The sequence below is a fragment of the Anabrus simplex genome, chromosome 2, assembly GCF_040414725.1.
Source record: "Anabrus simplex isolate iqAnaSimp1 chromosome 2, ASM4041472v1, whole genome shotgun sequence".
NCBI lineage: Eukaryota > Metazoa > Arthropoda > Insecta > Orthoptera > Tettigoniidae > Anabrus > Anabrus simplex.
The window spans coordinates 336,388,992-336,408,326 of NC_090266.1; the positions used below are offsets into that span (position 1 = coordinate 336,388,992).

A 19,335-nucleotide genomic window follows, 5' to 3' on the forward strand; every position below is an offset into this window, starting at 1 on the left:
TTAAATGTAATTGTTTTCTCTTTCTTTCTTTCTTTCTTTCTTTCTTTCTTTCTTTCTTTCTTTCTTTCTTTCTTCCTTTCTTTCTCTTGTCATCATATAAACCATACAGGTCTGGGAAAGAAGATAGCAGTGTCCAGATGTGAACCAGAGTCCGCCATTTGAAGACCTTGGAATAGGACATTAGACTGTTAGATTTTCACATCTAGGAAGATTCTCTCAGTGTATAAAAGAAAATTTCAGTTTTGTAGATGTCATTAAGTACAGTTCTTAATCTGTAGAAATAAGAATAACAACTTAAGATTTACATAATGCACAACAGTATCCTTGAACATATCAATAGCTGCAGTGTAATTGGAAGGATGTGAATGCTGTTGCAGCTGCTGCAGATTCATTCCATACTTCGTAGCCAATATTTCTTTACACATAACCGAAGTTTATTACTTAACTGTCTAAATTTAGGGTACATGGAAGCAGACTGATTGTTCGACTGTTTATTTGAGCAGTTGATATCATGTGAATATTGAAACAAATTTAGAACAGGAATAGATCAAAATAGAGTCGTAGAACTGATGATATCAAAACCCCAGATTTGAGCATTTAACTTCTTTGTATCAGATTTATTCTAATACAGTAGTATTGGAGTATGGAATAAATTTTTAAAAACATCTTGTTAGAACAATGCAGTGAAACCTCTCTGTTATTGATCAGATCAGGAAGTCTTACAGGAGTAAGGAATTGATCAGTGATCAAAATAATAGGAGGAGGAAATACTTCACCTTGCATCTTTCTGCCTTGGAGAGAAAGAAATTAATGTTAAAATTTTTTATATTTTACTGTTTGCTGCTTTTGAATTCTGATTCAAATACCCCTTGAGGTAACCTGCAGTGTTTTATGTGATAGTTTTTATTGTACTGGATACAATCTCATTGTTTCTATTTCTTTCTAGTTACTGCATTTTATGTGGAGTGTCCAGAGAAACAAATGTGCCTGAATGCTTCCATTTGGACAAAGTCGAATTTCTCAGGCATGTCTGTGGGAGTTAATATGGTTGGTGATGTAAGTTTATATTTGGGAACTCATGGAGAACGGTATGACTTCACATTGCCTGCAGCCTATGCTCGTTCTATCATCTCAGTACCATGGGTTGAACTAGGTGGAAAAGTAACAATTAGCTGCTCAACAACTGGCTATTCGGCTAATGTCATCTTCCATACAAAGGTAAATACTAATAATTAGCTTTTGCCATTAGTTGATGTTTTTTCATTGTTTGGTAGTGGTTTCATTTTAGACTTCTGGATTATTTGTTGTTATCAAATTTGTGTCCATTTGTAGGAACTCTGATGAACTGTCCATGATAGTGTATGTCATGGTAATTGTTCAGCCCTAGGATTGAAATAGATGCTCTTGAGATGTAAATTAACATATTATCTCGACATTAAGGTTCTCATGTTACGGACATGTCATATTTTTTCTCTTGAATTCGTTTTTGTTATAAACTGACCCTTATTCAGGAGAATTTTTTAGAGCATGTATGAGAAATATCAGGAAATATCAAGATTGCAGAAGGAACAGACAAGTGTAAGTTTTGTGCTGTTTATACAGTAATAATCACAAAAACAATTATTTTTCTTTTAATGACACAGTGTACCAACAGAGAAGTCCCCCAATGGGAGCCCCAGCATTGGGCATCTTAGCTGAAATTTATCTGAATTATTTAAAGAAACACAAAATTTTAAATGATGAAAATGGTATTGTCGTCTGGCTAAGCTTTGTTGAGGACATTTTTGTAATTGTGGATGAACAAATCAATAGTAGTGCCAATTTAATGGACCAGATCAATAGTTTAGACCCTTTTATAAAATTTACATTAGAAACTGAGAATAATAATAAACTAAATTTTCTGGATCTAACTATCGAAACAAAAGAAGAAAACCTATCCTTTTCGATTTTCAGAAAGCCAACTCAAACCATAAATATTATACGAAAAGATGCATACCACCGTGAAGCACATAAAAGTTCTTTTACAAGCATGTTGAATAGAGCCTTTAATATCGCCTTGTCCAAGAACGATTTTTAGAAGAAAAAAAATAGCCTTATTTACAAAATAGTGATAAGTAATGGTTATACAAAATGCTACTTTGATAGATTAATGAACAAATAAAAAATAAACCTCAAAAGCAGCTGAAAAGAGAACATAAAAAGAAAAACTTTGCCACCTCCACCTTATAAAAACGGAAATATTTATCAGATCACTAACATCTTCAGGAGACTTAATTTCAATATAGCCTCTCGTACCAGTAATAATAACCAACATCTAATATTTAATCACCAAAGTGTTGCGAGTAATAATAGATTTTTAAATTCGTGGATATATAAACTCGTGTGTGTAGACTGTGCAATTTCTTATGTTGGGCAAACAGGTCAAAATTTCCTAGTGAGATACCAGGAACATGTAAGTGCCGAAAAATACAGAGATATTCAGCCATGAGCTTACACATGACTGAATATAATAATAATAATTTTTCTACAATAGAAAGAGACTTAACCATCTTGCCAACTTTAAATAAGGGTAAATTGATGAATATTTTAGAAAACATTCATTTTGAGATTTATGTAGAAAGGCCATCAAAAAAGATCCAGATAATATTCTTTACATCTCCCTCCCATCGGCTTCACTCCCCATGACATTTCCCCTACTTTCCCCTCTGTTTCCCTCTTTCACCTCATGCTCCTCTCACAGCCATACACATACACACTGTCAGCTGACGGCTTAAGGGAAGAAGTAAACATAGCGGGACCGGGTGGGAGGTAAACATTTTCAGTGTTCCTTAGACACTTCACCACCATATATTTATAAGGTTTTTCTTTCATTCCTTTTTTAAAACAATTTTCATTTCTTTCGTTACAGACTCCCTTCAACAACTTAAAACTTCAAAACAAAAAATCAACCTCAACTTTGGTTATTTTTTAGGAGTTTCCCTCGATCATCATATTTTAAAATTTTCATTTTAAGTCTATCCTCAAGATACTAAAAGTACATACTTCTCCAGCTTTTGAAGAAAGAATATCCCGTATGTGAGATTTTTTATCTCCAACGCGAAAATTGACTTGTTGAGGTTTTAATCCAACATGAAGGAACATTTTATTATATCATCTCCTTTTCTTTTCTGTTGCTAGCGGCTTTATGTTGCACCGACACAGGTAGGTCTTATGGCGACGATGGGATAGGAAAAGCCTAGGAGTTGGAAGGGAGCGGCCGTGGCCTTAATTAAGGTACAGCCCCAGCATTTGCCTGGTGTGAAAATGGGAAACCATGGAAAACCCTCTTCAGGGCTGCCGACAGTGGCATTTGAACCCACTATCTCTTGGATGGAAGCTCACAGCTGCGTGCTGCTAACCGTACGGCCAACTCGCCCGGTATATCATCATCAGTCATCATCATAAGTTCATAAAGTGTTTTTTATTTTGTTTATGCCAATTTTTGTATCTTTTTTAGATGAAGATGTCCCACATTAGGAATGAAACATGTACTTTTTAATATTGTAATTAGATTTTAAGCTAGATTGTGTTACATAATTACAGTACATAGACTAGCAATAAAAAACAAGTATTGGAAGGTGGGATTCTCCATTCAACCTAACCTTAGTTCTGGAATGAATGTGTGCAGGTGAAAAAGTGAGTTCTCTTTTTACATGGCAACTAGCACAGAGATGCTAACTATTACGATTCAATCGTAATAATTACGAATCACCCATCATAATTACGCCTTTACGAATCGCACACCACAAATTACGATTTTTTGTTGATTTTTAAATCTAAGTGTATGAATTGTTCAAATGGATACACAAGGAATGTCATTACAGCTTGAATTCTCAGAATATTCTTTTTGGATTTCTCAGTAATCATTTAAACCCCTTTCGTGTCCCTCGTTTAAGAATATTTCGAGTTTTCACGCGCCGAACGCAGTGTGTGCTTCCAGTACCGAAAAAATAGACACCTGTGAAGTGGTATATCTTGCGGAGTTGTTGTCTTTGTTCGTCGCTTGATATGCAAGTTGTTTTGTCTTTGTTTTGGCGGCAAAGTGGCGACAAACTCCGTTTCATTGTGAATTCTGTGTGCGTGGCTGTTGAAGAAGTATTTATAGCAATTTTTCTTGTCAAATTGACATATATTGCTCTTCTAGGATATATGCTAATCGTGCATTATGAAATGTGAAAGGTTTGAAATAATGAAGCGATTTCTTGTGTAGGAAAATACATGTAATGATGTTACCGTCACTAGTGACGCTAGTGATAAACCAAAAATAGTTCAAAATTTTAGGGAGGAATACTTGAATGAATGGCCCTGTTTACTGCATTCCTCAAAATCTCATTCGCACGTGTTTTGTATAGTGTGTATAGCGGATGCGCGTGATGAGGAATAACAAGACTGAATTGCATGCTAATATGAACTCTGAACTGTTAAGTGCTCTGATAGTGCAAATGATGCACATGATATCAAAAGAAAAAGCATGTCACCAGTGTACATTTACCAAACAGGAACTACAAGCTGCTAAGGGAGCAAGTACAGTACTCAACAAAAGAAATGATCCTTCAACCTCCACTCAGATATGTACTGTAGATCACCTGTTACTTTAGCAGGTAAGAATCATACACTCTTCATATGCCAGTCTTTAAATTGTTACATCGGGTGGAATTATATGTATATCATTTAATGATACGTAAGTTAGTAAGATCTCGGATAAAAGATTCTACGGCTGCCCCCTCCCCTCCCCCCTGTGCCCTAACGGGTGAATTACGAATTGCCTTTCTTGAAAGTTGGCATCTCTGCTAGTAGAGAGAAACTACTACATTCTGGCATTCTGTTTGACAGTATGCACCATTTTCTTACTCACTGATATGATCAGGCTGACTGAAACATGGCTCTTGTGGGCTAGTGACAGCAAACTGTCAATCAGTGCTAATTACAGCATATTTTGCAGAGATCACTCTACTGTGGGTGGTGGAGTAATGCTAGCAGTGAACAGCGTGTTACCGTGTAAACAGACAGATATCAAACAGAACTGTGAGTTAGTGTTGGTGGAGTTACTCTTTCCTCGACACCCTGTACTTGTGGGATGTTACTATAAGCCACCATATAGTCCACTCTATTACCTCAAACAATGCTGGAACTCAGCCATTGCAGCTTTCCCTCACAATGAAGTAATTTTAATGGGAAACTTGAACTTGTCTATAAAGTGGTCTTCTCCCTCAAAAGGACTGTCAGCTAACAACTGAGACACATACTTTATAGATAGCTTCATTAATGGCCTCGGATTGAAACAGTTGAATTTTTACCCAACCCTTGGACCCAACACCCTGGACCTCATGTTCTCCTCATTAGAACTTAAAACAATAACCCCAGGCGGAAACCTTTTCCTCTGTGACCACCAGTCCCTTGATGCTACATTCCTTCTAGCCCACCCCTCTTCAAACCCCCACAGAGTAGGACATCCTCCTGTCTATCTACATCTGGCACCGTGCCGACTGGCCTGCATTTTATCATAATCTATTATCTTCATTTCCGTATTGATTGACAGGCAGGCACGCAGAGCAAACAGCGTCAACATTTAACATACATACATCCTACAATATATAGAAGCCTCCACGCTATCATCACAACAAAGTGCAACTCAAATCTCTAGTTGCACGGCATTCAAATGGAAATCAAACTTATAACTGTCACCATTTAACCCAGTAACAACATACGCAGCTTCTGTCTACAATCAAGACAATTTCATTACGAGTAGCATTTATAAATTATAACGAATGAAAAACAACATAAGCTCTAACCTCAACATTATATATCATGTACTTTACTAGCGCAAGTGGTAAAATACAACAATACCAATAAGAATTTGGTCCCATCCCATTAGATCAATATTTTATATACTTTTAACAGCCTGTCATGTCAGATCATATTTTATACATATATCATAGATAATAGTAATTTTACAGTACTGGTGTCAACAAATGTAAACCTAACGCACAAAAATTGACACATAAGGTACCATATAATAAGTGTTTCTAGTCAAAAAGGTATCATTTTAACAGCTTTTTCATGTTTGTTTCCAATTGGACTTATTATATAAAAGTGAAATACCACAAACATCAAAAAAGTATAAACAACCCTACTGATATTTTACAAAAACAAATACAATTAAGTGAGATATCTCAAACAATAAAATATTTTAGGACTTCATAATAGACTCACATTAATAGTGTGTACACAAAAAAAAAAAAAAAATTATTCTATGTTCTATAATATAGGTGTCATGTAACGTTAAGGCTCAAACCAATTAGTGCTATTCAAACCAAAGATAGATACATTCTTTTATAAGCAATTTTTAATGTTTTAATCAATATGAAACAACTATACTGAATGTAACATCCTAAACACTGATTGAGAACAAATGTAAGATCTCTACAATGTATATTAGCTTAGACATAGTGTGGTCACGTGCCACACACATACAAATACTTTCTCACTAACAACCTAACAACTTTTATATTTAATTTAATTGAACTAGTCTTACCAGATGCAACCTTTTACATGTGATGTTTTTATAAGTATTTCATCGTGTGTCAACTGAGGATGATCCCATAGGGATCGAAACCGGTATTGGATGATTTTACCACTTTAGAGTAAATAAATTAATGTATTGATAAGGTGGAGACTTCTCCATTTTCCCTATATTGTGGCCTGCATTTTGTCGTGCATTGGAATGTCTTCCCTGGAGCCTTCTCGAAATAGCTGATACTGAGTCAGCTCCTGACCTGCTGTACGACTGGCTGCAAACTGCAATTAAAGACTTCATACCTGCACAGCTACCAACAATATCAACACTGGATATCACAATAGACCAGACTCATACTAAATAACAAGAAGAGAGCTTCGTGCCTCTGGAAAGACTTCCCTAACCTACGCACTCACAATACCTTTGTTAACATCTGCCGCCATGCAAGGTTTATGGTCAGAAGAGACTACAAGAGACATGTAGACACAATCACTGAAAATGTCCGGGGCAATTTCAAGCACTACTGGAGTCTCATCAACATGAGAAGGATAGAGCAGATTCCTGTCAGTGTGAAGCACAAGATACAACTGCAGATGGTGCTGATTGCAATGAAATCTTTAACAGATATTTCTTCTCCAACTTCTCCCATCCCTCGCGAAAGCAACCGCTTCCTCCCATAGGTACAGTTTCAAACAGAACTCTATTGAGTATAACTACCACACCAAGTTAAGTTCATAACCTTCTTCAAACACTTTGTACCAATAAAGCTACCAGTCCCGACACTACACGTACACTTTTCTTGAAAAATACTTCTATCAGCCTATGCACCCCCCGCTCTATATTATTTAAGAGATGTTTTGCCATGGGCTATTTTTCTATGACCTGGGAACAGGCAAATATTTTCCCACTACATAAATGAGGCAACAAATTGAATGTTTCATCTTACCGAACAATTTCTATTCTCCCTACACTATGCTTTATCTTTGAAAAACTTATACATCAGTGTCTCCTCGCATTCACCTTCAGCATGGTTTCCTACCAGGTGGCTCTTCTTTAACAAACTTGGTCACTCTGCATAGTTTTGCATCACTTACCACTGCAGCTAAATCACAGCTGGATATCTGCTATGTAGACATTTTGAAAGCTTTCAGTTCTGTAGACCACACCCTGCTGCTCCGTAAACTCTCTGACCTTTTTAATATACACTGCATGGCAGTCTTCTTACCCTTCTTACTGTCTTCCTATATAACTGTTGGCAGAGAGTGGTAATATCAGGCACATCATCCTTATGGTTACCTGTCACCTCCGGTGTCTCACAAGATATTGCTTGTGGCCCTTTGTTGTTTTCCTTGTTAATGGACGATCTGCCATCCAAACTAAAAAAAAAAAAAAAAAACCCGGCAAATAACCTACTCTTTGCTGATTACTGCAGGATATTTAGGGACATCAGAAATTCAGCAGATGCAGCTCTTCAACACTCCTCGCTTAATGTCCTCTCAGACTGGCACCATACATTGAAACTTATCCCTTATCCACAAAAATGCAGCCAGTGGCCATAACCGTACCTGCTCGACAAGCCCATCAGCGTAGTTACGCAACGGCATGACTGAGGTGTAATATCATAAGCAATAATTTTCATATTGATCCATATTGAAATACAAATTACAAATTGGAAAGCATAAAGCTAGAATGGTTCCACCTATTCAATACTTTATTAATATAAAGGGTATATTAAGTTTTGATGTTCCCATGAGATCATCTTCAGCCACTCCGGCTCCATGGCTAAATTGTTAGGGTGCTGGCCTTTGGTCACAAGGGTCCCGGTTTCGATTCCCAGCAGGGTCAGGAATTTTAACCATCATTGATTAATTTCCCTGGCACGGGAACTTGTGTATGTGTTGTCTTCATCATTATTTCATCCTCATCATGACGCGCAGGTCGCATACAAGCGTCAAATCAAAAGACCTGCACCCGGCGAGCCGAACATGTCCTCGGACACTCCCGGCACTAAAAGCCATATGCCATTTTTTTTAAAATCTTCAGCCAAAAATTATATAAACTTGACAAGTCATGATACAGAAACATGTGAATGTTAAAATAAGGTCATACAACAAATTAAAACTGAAAGTTGTTATTCATCATCGGATCAAAATTGCATTACAGTCCTGCTGAAACACTAAGTGAAGTTTCAGTTTCTTGAACTTGTAATTTAAAATAGTTAAGTGCAGAATTAATAAAGAACATGTTCATCAGATTTCCAACATTTAAGGAACACGACCTAAAAGTAGCCTATAAAACCAATTACTGGTATTGCAGTGAATCCATTTTATACAACACACTTTCTATTAATCAAAATAATTGGTTCTCTAAATCAGATGTTTAAAACTCAAATGTAGTAGTTACGAATTCATCTACGTTGACCAAACTGGTAGAAGCTTTTGTCACACGATACTCAGAACACATCAGTGCACTCAAACACAATAGATATTCTGCCATGGAACAACATATGGAGGAATATAATCATAAATTTACATCCATCAGACAGGATACGAAAATTGTCAAAGTACCGGGCGAGTTGGCCGTGCGCGTAGAGGCGCGCGGCTGTGAGCTTGCATCCGGGAGATCGTGGGTTTGAGCCCCACTGTCGGCAGCTCTGAAGATGGTTTTCTGTGGTTTCCCATCAGTATTTCAATCCCAGCTTTAATCTCAATGAGATATCTGAAAAACCTAAAACCTTATTCGATCTCATAATTCCAATCCTTGATTAAGAAAAATTAAGTAACCAAAACCCTCTCATTTGTAGTACTTTCAAATTACTCCTCCAGTAGCTATCTACCATTCCATACCCCTCAGCCCCACCTTAGATATCAATGCCCCATCTTCCCCTTCCCCTTCACCTCCTAGCTTTTTAATCACTTCTGCACACTGACATGTTATTGTGGTTTCTATTACAACACTAGCAACATACCTTGGGCTCCACAAATAGGGGTGAGTCTAATTTCAACACAGCCATTACTTTCCCATTTTTCAGCCTACATAGATAATTTTATGTTAGTGTCTTTTTCAGATAAATCCATAACTTTGATCTGAACTAGCAAACAAACTTCACTTGAATTTGCACTTTCTTATAACCAGGGAACGGATTTATATGTAAATACATATCTCTTTAGGAAGCTAAAATCATGACGTGTGGAGTTGAAAAATGGAGTATTCATTTTCCATTTTTTTCCATATTTTGGAGTTTAACACATATGTTCCATATTCTTTGTTATTAAAATCAATATAGTCCGTATTTTGGCTAAAAAGTATTAAATTAAATTAAATCAGCAATCCTCTCAATAATGGAGAAATAAATTAAAAATCTATATTCAAAAAATTAATATTTTAACTGGTGTGGAGGTCATTATCATGCCTGTCCACGTCTGGGCTAATAAAATAAGCTGATAAGCAGTGCAGAGAAAGAGAAAGGTTGAGCCTGGAAGTGGTGGAGATCAGCCGGTCAGTACCATGACTATCCGAATCACACTTACAGCACTGATAAGCTGCATTACATAACATCGACTGTGTCTGTGCCATAATTTCTTAACTAGGGAAATCTCATTCATCGGCGATGTGCTGGTGGTTTCCGGATTAGTTTGTAATTCAGGCATTCCCTTTAATTGCTTCATAACTCCATCTAGTTCACTACCAGTCATTCACAGTTTGAATTAGCAGTGAGACGGATCATAGTGTTCTTGTACGTTCAGTGTGTGCAGTTGTATATTGATATTCATTGAAGACATTAACGTTGTTACAATGTGCCTAAAGTAGCTCAGTCAACCAGTTTAAAATTGAAAAGTTACGTATCAGAATTTAAAGAAGATGGTTTATCAATTGACAGTAAGATATTTTGTAATTTGTGTCATTGTACAGTGACATCTACTCAAAGGTTCCTTGTGCAACACCAGGCTAACAAACAACGAGATTACAAGCAGAGACAGTTGTTTCTGATACAACCAGCAACTTCCAGTGTAACTTCAGAGTTCAACACTGATCTCTGCCGTGCTCTCATCTCTGCTAACATACCTCTCTTCAAACTGAATAATCAGTGCTTCAGGGAATTCCTCGAGAAATATACTAAACGATCCATCCCGGATGAGTCAATGTTCAGAAAAACGTACTGTTCAGCCATATACGATGAAACTATTTGGAAGATAAGGCAAGAGATTAAAGACGGTCCAAATTAGGTTTCCATTGTTGAGACAACAGACAAAGAAGGCAGGCTAATTGGCAATGTAATCATTGGTTTGTTAAGTAAAGATTATTGTAAACTGATTCTCTTACACTGTGATGATCTCGAAAAGTGTGATAACAAAACTATAGGAAAACTGTTAACTGAGGCTATGGGTATCCTCTGGCCACAGGGCGTTAAGTATAATAAAGTGTTACTTTTTATTAGCGATGTCGCACCTTATATGATAAAAGCCGGAGAAGCATTATGTGTTGTATATCCTAAGATGACTCATTTAACATGTGTAGCACATGCCTTTTATCGTGTGGCAGAAGTGGTAAGAGGCAGTTACCCCAGAGTAGATTTATTGATTTCCTCAGTGAAAAAAGTTTTTCTCAAAGCCCACAGAAGAGTTCATCTTTTGAAAGAAATGTACCCAGAAATTCCATTGCCGCCTAAGCCGATTCTAACTAAGTGGGGTACGATATTATGTTGAATATATAGACTGTATTAAGATCGTTCTGCATGCCATGGATTCCGAAGATGCAGCCTCAATTGAAGCCGCGGAAACAGTTGTCTGCGATACAGGTGTGAGAAATGACTTACGTTACATTCAGCATAATTTTTCATGCATCACAAAAACACTGAAAAGGCAGCAATACACGCATTTCTCACTTTCTGAAATTTGTAAAATTGTGAATAAAACTGTGGAACAACTAAATCGTGGTACAGGTAAAGTTGCAGATGTTGCAAACATAAAGATGGCCACGGTATTTTCAAAGAACCCTGGATATGAAGAAATGACAAAGGTTTCTGCAATGCTGTATGGAGATTTAAGTGTAAAATTTACATTGGATTTAACCCCAGCAGATATTGTGAAGTTGAATTATGCCCCCATTACCTCTTCCGATGTTGAACGCAGTTTCAGTCAATATAAATCTGTCCTTAGAGATAATAGGAGAAGATTCACTTTCCAGCACTTAAAAGAACATTTTGTAATCCATTGTTTTGGTAGCAGAGAATAAAAGATAGTGTGTTCTTCAAATATATTAAAATGAGAAGTGCAACATTATGTTGCATGTAGATCTACATTGTTTAGCTTCTTTGAACTTTGATATTAAATAGAAATTAATGTTATTTGTGTAATTATAAGTCCATATATAATTCCATATTTCAATAAAAATAACTAAATATATATGTACATATTTCAATAATTATTAGTACATATAAATCTGCTCCCTGCTTATAACACATCAAGGCATCTCTAATTGAATGTCGCCCGGTTCCATCTTACTCTAAATTAAGCAACAGTCAATTTCCATAAGCTTTGTTTTACTATGAAAATCATCCATGTGATTCTGTGCTATATCAGTTTAACACCACAAGCCTAAGAAAGTGTAACCTCACTTAATGTTTTACCAGAAATGTGACGTAATTTTAATTCTTCTCTTAATGAGCTATAGATAGCTATGTATTAGGATGCAAATTTTATTTGTGTAATTCTGCACTAAACTATTTTAAACTACAAGTTTAAGAAAGTGAAACATCACTTAATGTTTTAGTAGGACTGTAACACATTTTTAATCTGACGATGTATAACAACTAAGACTTTCAATTTCAATTTGTTGTACAAGCAGATTTTAACATTCATATGTTTCTATATCATGACTTGTGAAGTTTATATAATTTTTAGCTGAAGACGATCTCATGGGAAGATCGAAACTAATCCCAACTTAATGTAGCCTTTATATTAATAAAGTATTGAATAGGTGGAACCATTCTAGCTTTTCGCTTTCCAATTTGAGGTGTAATATTTGATTCAAAATTACAATTCAAGAACCATATACAAACGTATACAACGAAAGCTATGAAATTACTAGGCATTCTCTACAGTTTCGTAGAAATTTCTGATCCCACTGCTCTTCGCCAGTACCTCCTCACGATCATTCAACCTCTCTCTGATTTGGACAACAGCCTCCCTCTCCAGTATTAACCAGTTAGACAGAGTGGTGTCCTTCTTTACAGTAATTATAAGGAACAGAAGCCCCAAGCTCAGGAATCTGTCTATGCAGCAGGTAGTAAGGGCAATAAATACGTTATGGCTGCATATCAGGTAACAGGCAACTGACCTGAGTATCCTCCATGGAATCATAAATGGGCATTATCACTCAGAACATCTTGCCTCACTCTTCTCTCTCTCTCTGCATTCCTTCCTCACTCCACCAGAGTCAGAGATATTCTCCACATTCCCCACACTCAGCACTCAATAATTCAACAAACTTTTCTAATCTGCCTCCCAACTCTCTTTAACACTATTAATAGGGGACAAGAGCTTGATATAGCATCAAGTAAAAGTATATTCCAGAGGGTTGTAAACAGTATCTTAGGAATAAGTTGATATGTAGTGATTATACCACAATCTTGACCCACGACAACTTGACTGTGAACATGGACATTCTCATGGTTTTTGATTTGGACAGTTGTTATTAGTAGGCTGTGTACCTGATCTTGTTACTCATTTGGTATGTTTGTTATATTTTATTATGAAAGTTTAAGTTTGTTAATTAGTCTGTTGACAGTACAAGTGAAATGTGCTCAGAGTAGCTGTATCTTGTGCTTTGTGAATAAATAATTTAGTATTCAGCCTGAAGTCTGGTTTGATTCCCAACAGCTCCAACATCAGCTGTCAAGATGGCCTAGGCTTCTCTGATGAGAGATAGTAGGGAAATTAGTGAGGTAGTTTCCCATTACTTTCATCAGCAAACCAGAAGTTCCTATTATGTATTAGTCTGCCAAGCCCACTGATATGCATGTACCAACTGTTGCTATAAGTGACATTTTCATACCATTCATAGCAGGGACTGGCTGCATAAGGAATGGCATTACTAGATTTGCTCATACCTCAGTCTCTTCTATGTTATCAAAGCCGAGGATGAGACTAACACAGGTCAATGAAAGTAGCTAATTTGTAGTAGCCCATACCAGAAGACATAGTACACTGTAAACATTAGGTCTCACCAGCAGAGGCACGTTATAGAGCATATGAATTCATATTAGGCCATTTTCATCATTTTTATAATATTTTGGTCACAGTTTAGTGGCTAAGTGGTGTACTTCAAATGTGGTGTCCACCGTAAAACGTGTGCATTAGCAACACCAAAATTCCTATCTTGGCTCTCTAATAAGTGTTGCTTATTAGTCAGTAAATCTTTTGCCTTAGTAGTGTCAGAGTGTGTGTGAGAATTCAGTAGTATCATCCAGAGAAAGACTTTTTGTGCGACTATAGCACCCTGAATTATGAGGATGTATTTATTTAAGAAAATTCCACTTGTTACCATTGCTCTTGGCCATCTCAGGTAGTGGACTCTGTTGCTTCCTTCACAGTGATATATTCACTGTCAACATGACATAAAGTAAGTCTAATGAAAGTGTAAAGTCGAATACTTATGTGACAGTGTGGAGAAAAATATTTTAGTACTGATGGAAAAATACTTTTCTGTAAAGCGTGAGAAATGTAACAGTATGGAAACTATTTCATGTACAATACACTTTGAAATGGCAAATACGTAACAGTATTGGTCGACAAAGTGCTCATTGCAGCAGGCTATCGCTTTTGTTTGGTGCGGCTAAAACTAATCTATCTTCATGTTATGGTGATGCACTTAAAAAAAAAAATAGAAGTAATGTGGGTAACAATAGCATATGGTTGGTTATCTGTTGATAAAATAAAGAAATTCCACTTGTTGCTTGCAGGAGATACATTGCAACTGTGAAAAATAAGTGGTCAGTAACAAACATCATGCAGGTGGGCATAATCAAAATTACGTCCCTGACAGGAAAGGCAGAAGAATTGGTGGATATTATGGAGAAAGAGGGTATAGAAATGATAGATTCGAACAAAGTTAAATGGTAGGGGAAAGGAAAGAAGAGAATGAAGAAAGGATACACACTATACTGGAGTGGTGGGCGAGAGGCACAAAATAGAGTGGGCTTGATAATTTCAAAACAGCTGGAGGAGTATATGGATACGGTATAGTACATTAGCGACAGGATAAAGAACTGAGAATGAGGAATGAAGTGAAGGACTTCATATAAATGTATGCACCACAGACAAGGAACAAAGAGGAGGATATTGAGAAATTCATGGGGAAACTAGAAACTAGGCGAAATTTTGTAAGAGACATTTTTTTAATACTGGCATGTGAGGAGTCGCGCTGCGACTCCCGAGTGCGCGAATTACGCTTCACCCTGTATAACAAAAACAAAAACCTGCTTTCAAGATGAAACTTTTCAAATTAAGACTAAAGATCCTACTAACAGTATCCAAAAGAACTTAAAAACTCTCCTAAAAAACATCAATTTTCTCTTGAACGAACAGGAAACTACAAAATTAATCACCATGAATCCAGGAATACCTACAGCAAAAGCTTACCCCAAAATCCATAAAGACAACATTCCCATGAGACCCATAATAAACTACAGGCCAAGCCCCATCTATAAATTATCCAAATACATACAAAAATTCCTCAAAAAACATTATGTCTTTCAAGCAAATAAAACCATAAAAAACTCAATAGAATTTTGCAGCATTACTAAGAATATAATAGAACATTTCTACAAGCTAGCAACATATGATATAACAAACATGTATCCTAATATACCCACACAAAAAACTATTACTATCATAGAATCCAATCTTTATAACCATAGTAAGCTAAGCAAATTGGAAATAGATGAATTTATAAAACTATTACAATTTGCTATCAATAACAATTATTTCAAGTTCCATGACAGTATCTATCAACAGAAAGGATTACCCATGGGATCACCAATATCAGGCATAATAGCTGATATATATATATGGACTATTTAGAACACCAAGAAATCAAAAAAAAATAGGAAATATCATCTATTGGTGCAGGTTTGTCGATGATGCATTCATAATCATGGACAATAGACATACTAATGAAAACATAATCTTAGAACAACTGAATAAAATAGATCCCCATATAAAATTTACCATGGACACTGAAAATAACAACACCATAAACTACTTGGATATATCCATAACCAGACATAACAACCACCTAACATACAACATACATAGAAAACCTACCCATACATCAAATACAATAAAGATAGACTCCACCCACCCACATACTCACAAGAAAGCTGCATACTATAGTATGATTCACAGAGCATATAACATTCCACTTTCAAAGGAAAATCTAAATAAAGAATTAAACACAATCCACGAAATAGCAAAACAAAACGGATATAAAAGAGAAATGATAAACCGGATCATCAGCAAAGTCAAAAACCAACCGAAAACCAAGCTAACCAGAATCACCAAAGATAAAAAAGAATATGCACTGTTTACTTACAACAATAACCATATACATCCCATAACCAATATCTTCAAAAAACAAGGTCTAAAAATAGCATACAAAACTACACGCAATAACACCAACATACTATACAATTCCAAATCAGTTAACAACATAAATAAATACAACCACTCAGGAGTCTATCGCCTCAAATGCAACAACTGCCGAGCCAGCTATGTAGGGCTTACTGGTAGGAGTTTTTTAACACGATATAATGAACATGTAAATGCCGTCAAACACAGACACTTCTCAGCTATGGGTCAGCACATTGACGATCAGAAACACAATTTCACGGACATTAATAGTGACATGCAAATCCTCAATATGAATCCAAAAAGTCCCTTGCTCAGTATAATAGAAGAATTTTACATAAATTTAGACAAATACGTCAATCCGAACTCCAATTTAAACGAAAACATAGACAGAAACAATATTCTTTTTCATGCAGTAATTCCTTTACTAAAAGATTACTACCTTAAAAGAATTAATAAACAAAAATCCATACGTTCAAATCAACCGCTCCAAGACCTCCTCCCCTCCAACCCCACTCCCGTTACTAACACTCCACCCATCCTCCCAAACCTCCCCTCTACCGTCGCCAACTACAATCTCAGAGCAACACGCATTAGATCTCAACAGGCAGCTACACAGAGTGCACGGTTCCAACACCTAACGTAAATGAAACGACATACGATTTACTATTACACTTTCATACCGCACCATTTTCACACTCATTATTTCTACTTCCAGATACTTTGTTTTCACAACTTATGTGCTTCTACGATAAAATCAACGTGCACCCTACCAGGACGCATAACATTCAACGTGTTCTTACAAATGTCACCAATTCAACATATTACGGCACACGAAAAGAAGAACATGCTCCATCAATAATATTCAAGACTCTTAATAGCTCTAACAACAGTAGCTGCCCAAAATATCGCCAGACATTACAACCAAATATTACCTAAATTGCAAGCAGATTATACAAATACTTATCTAACCGCAATTATGTATGTAGTTATATATTTTTACGGACCCATTATATCGGAACATCATAACTAATCAAATACTGTTGTGAAAACTCGTTAACCCCATTTTACCCTAAACAATGTATATATAGCACCACATATTAATAATGTATGCAATGTATTTTTAACAAGGTATATATATATACCACTGTTTTAGTTATATGTCCAATTTAACAAGATTATCCAATGCCTATGCTTAACCAAACAAATAGTTTTCTAAGTTCAACCCTCTTCCAAGATATAAAATAACAATAATAGGCTTTATAAACTGATACTTTAGTATTTAAGATATATGCCAACAAGGTATTGCATACTAATATTTTAATCACAAGTGTCCAAACCAATAATTCTACATTTTTATATGACTGATCAATAATCAATTAATGTAATTTAAGAACCAATTTTTAATGTATATTACTGAACTTATTACTATTAATTTACACAAATGTATGTATATCTCATTCCACATTGTACAACCCAAATTAGACAGTGATAACATGAAAAATAGCATGTAATTTCATGGATGATGTAATGTACCCTGATGAGATAGGCCCTAGTTTCATGATTTGTTTTTTTTTTTTTTGAAGATGAATACAGATATAAAGGAATATTAAATTGAATACAGTGTCAGTTTTGTGTGGACGGTAGGATTTCAACATGAGCCAGACATATCACGACTGTCCGTCGCCACAGTAAGCTTGTCATTAGGGGGAGAATGTTTCTTGGCCAGAAGATAAGAGGATTAAAGCTAGAGCTCACAACAACGAAGTAATGACTTCGAGGAAGTGAAAGAGTATATATTTCGGACCAAGGGCGAGCAGATGTATCACCAATACCGGGAATATGACGTACCAGTTTTTCCACGCCCGAGGCATTTGGTGTTGTCAACGTTACAAGGAAGAGATTTCAAACTAACCGAAGCGGTGTTGACCAATGAGAAAATTTATCATAGGCCCGCAGATAAACCAACATAAGAAAAACTCAGAGTGAACTCCAGTTAGCTTCTCCGATAACAATAATTAAATTATTCCAACCACATAATTGAATAGAGGGGATTTTTGTGATATCATTCCCATGTTGATTAAATGTAATCGTAATAAATTCAAGTAATGAATTCGTGGAAATGACCCACGCTATCTCGCCATTGGTCGAGATGAGCACGCCATCAGGGACGCCGAGTTAACGTGCGAAAGGTGGAGGACAGAAATTAAGTGATATTTCCATGATCACCGAACGATATGAGTTCAGAATACGACACATGAATGTGTATCGCCAGTGTATTAAGTGGGATAAAGCAAGAGATCTAAATCCACCTGCACATGCCGATTTAGGATAACCAACCCCCCTCCCCAGGAGCTGACCGCGGATGACCCCGGCGGGAAACCATATCGTCCATAAAAGTCCAATAGTAGAACCTTACATCACCCAGTCGTTTGAAGTCACCAGTTGTGACCGGTCGGATGAAGTAGTTGAGACACTGACACGATGACGCTGTAAGTCAGTACCTCGGGACGTATTTGAAGTCAGTTAGAGCTGAAAGTACGCGAGTTATTAGGAGAATGAATACGAACAGTGAAATTATCCATAGTACCGAGTGTAAATAATCAGTACAACTGTATGTTGAATTTAATAAATGTCATGTGATTAAATAATAAATAATTAACGGAACGCCGATAGTACCTTTGGAAGGCAGTGTGCGAAGCCTGAAGTAAACACTTCAAGATAGACGGTGAATTAACTATCCGAGCAGGGAATTATAGGAGCTAAGCGATTATCAAGACGGCTTAGAAATAAACCAGGAAGTGCCGGTTGAAGACGCGATACGCGCCGGTTCAAATGAACGACATTTCGTCGTAATGTGTCACGACGTGTGTTTCGGGCGTATATGAAGAGTATATTGTGTGAGTGTCAGGGGTCTAGGAGCACCTATAAGTGTTTTTTTTTGTTATTAGTATTCTTGTGTAAAATAGTGTAATAAGGTATTAATCATGGGTAGTCACCCAGAAGTGTTTTATTGTGTTAAATTTGTATTGTGCGACATGATGGACGAGTAGATCACCATGGGGCCGTAAGGCCTATCTCATCCGCTACGAGACAATGGAATTCTACATAGGAATGAGTACACAATTTTGATATTTGGGGGATGTTATC

The 19,335-nt window shown here is 36.4% G+C and overlaps 1 protein-coding gene across 4 annotated transcripts in view; it reads left to right on the top strand.

Moving 5' to 3' along the window:
• The window catches only part of LOC136864120 (oxysterol-binding protein-related protein 11), a 353,345-nt gene that overhangs the window by 239,138 nt on the left and 94,872 nt on the right, over window positions 1-19,335 (top strand). For all 4 annotated transcript variants that reach the window (XM_067140720.2, XM_067140724.2, XM_067140721.2 and 1 more), the window contains one exon: window positions 947-1,218. In XM_067140720.2, the coding sequence (XP_066996821.2) occupies window positions 947-1,218 (272 nt within the window). The remainder of the gene's footprint in view (window positions 1-946; window positions 1,219-19,335) is intronic.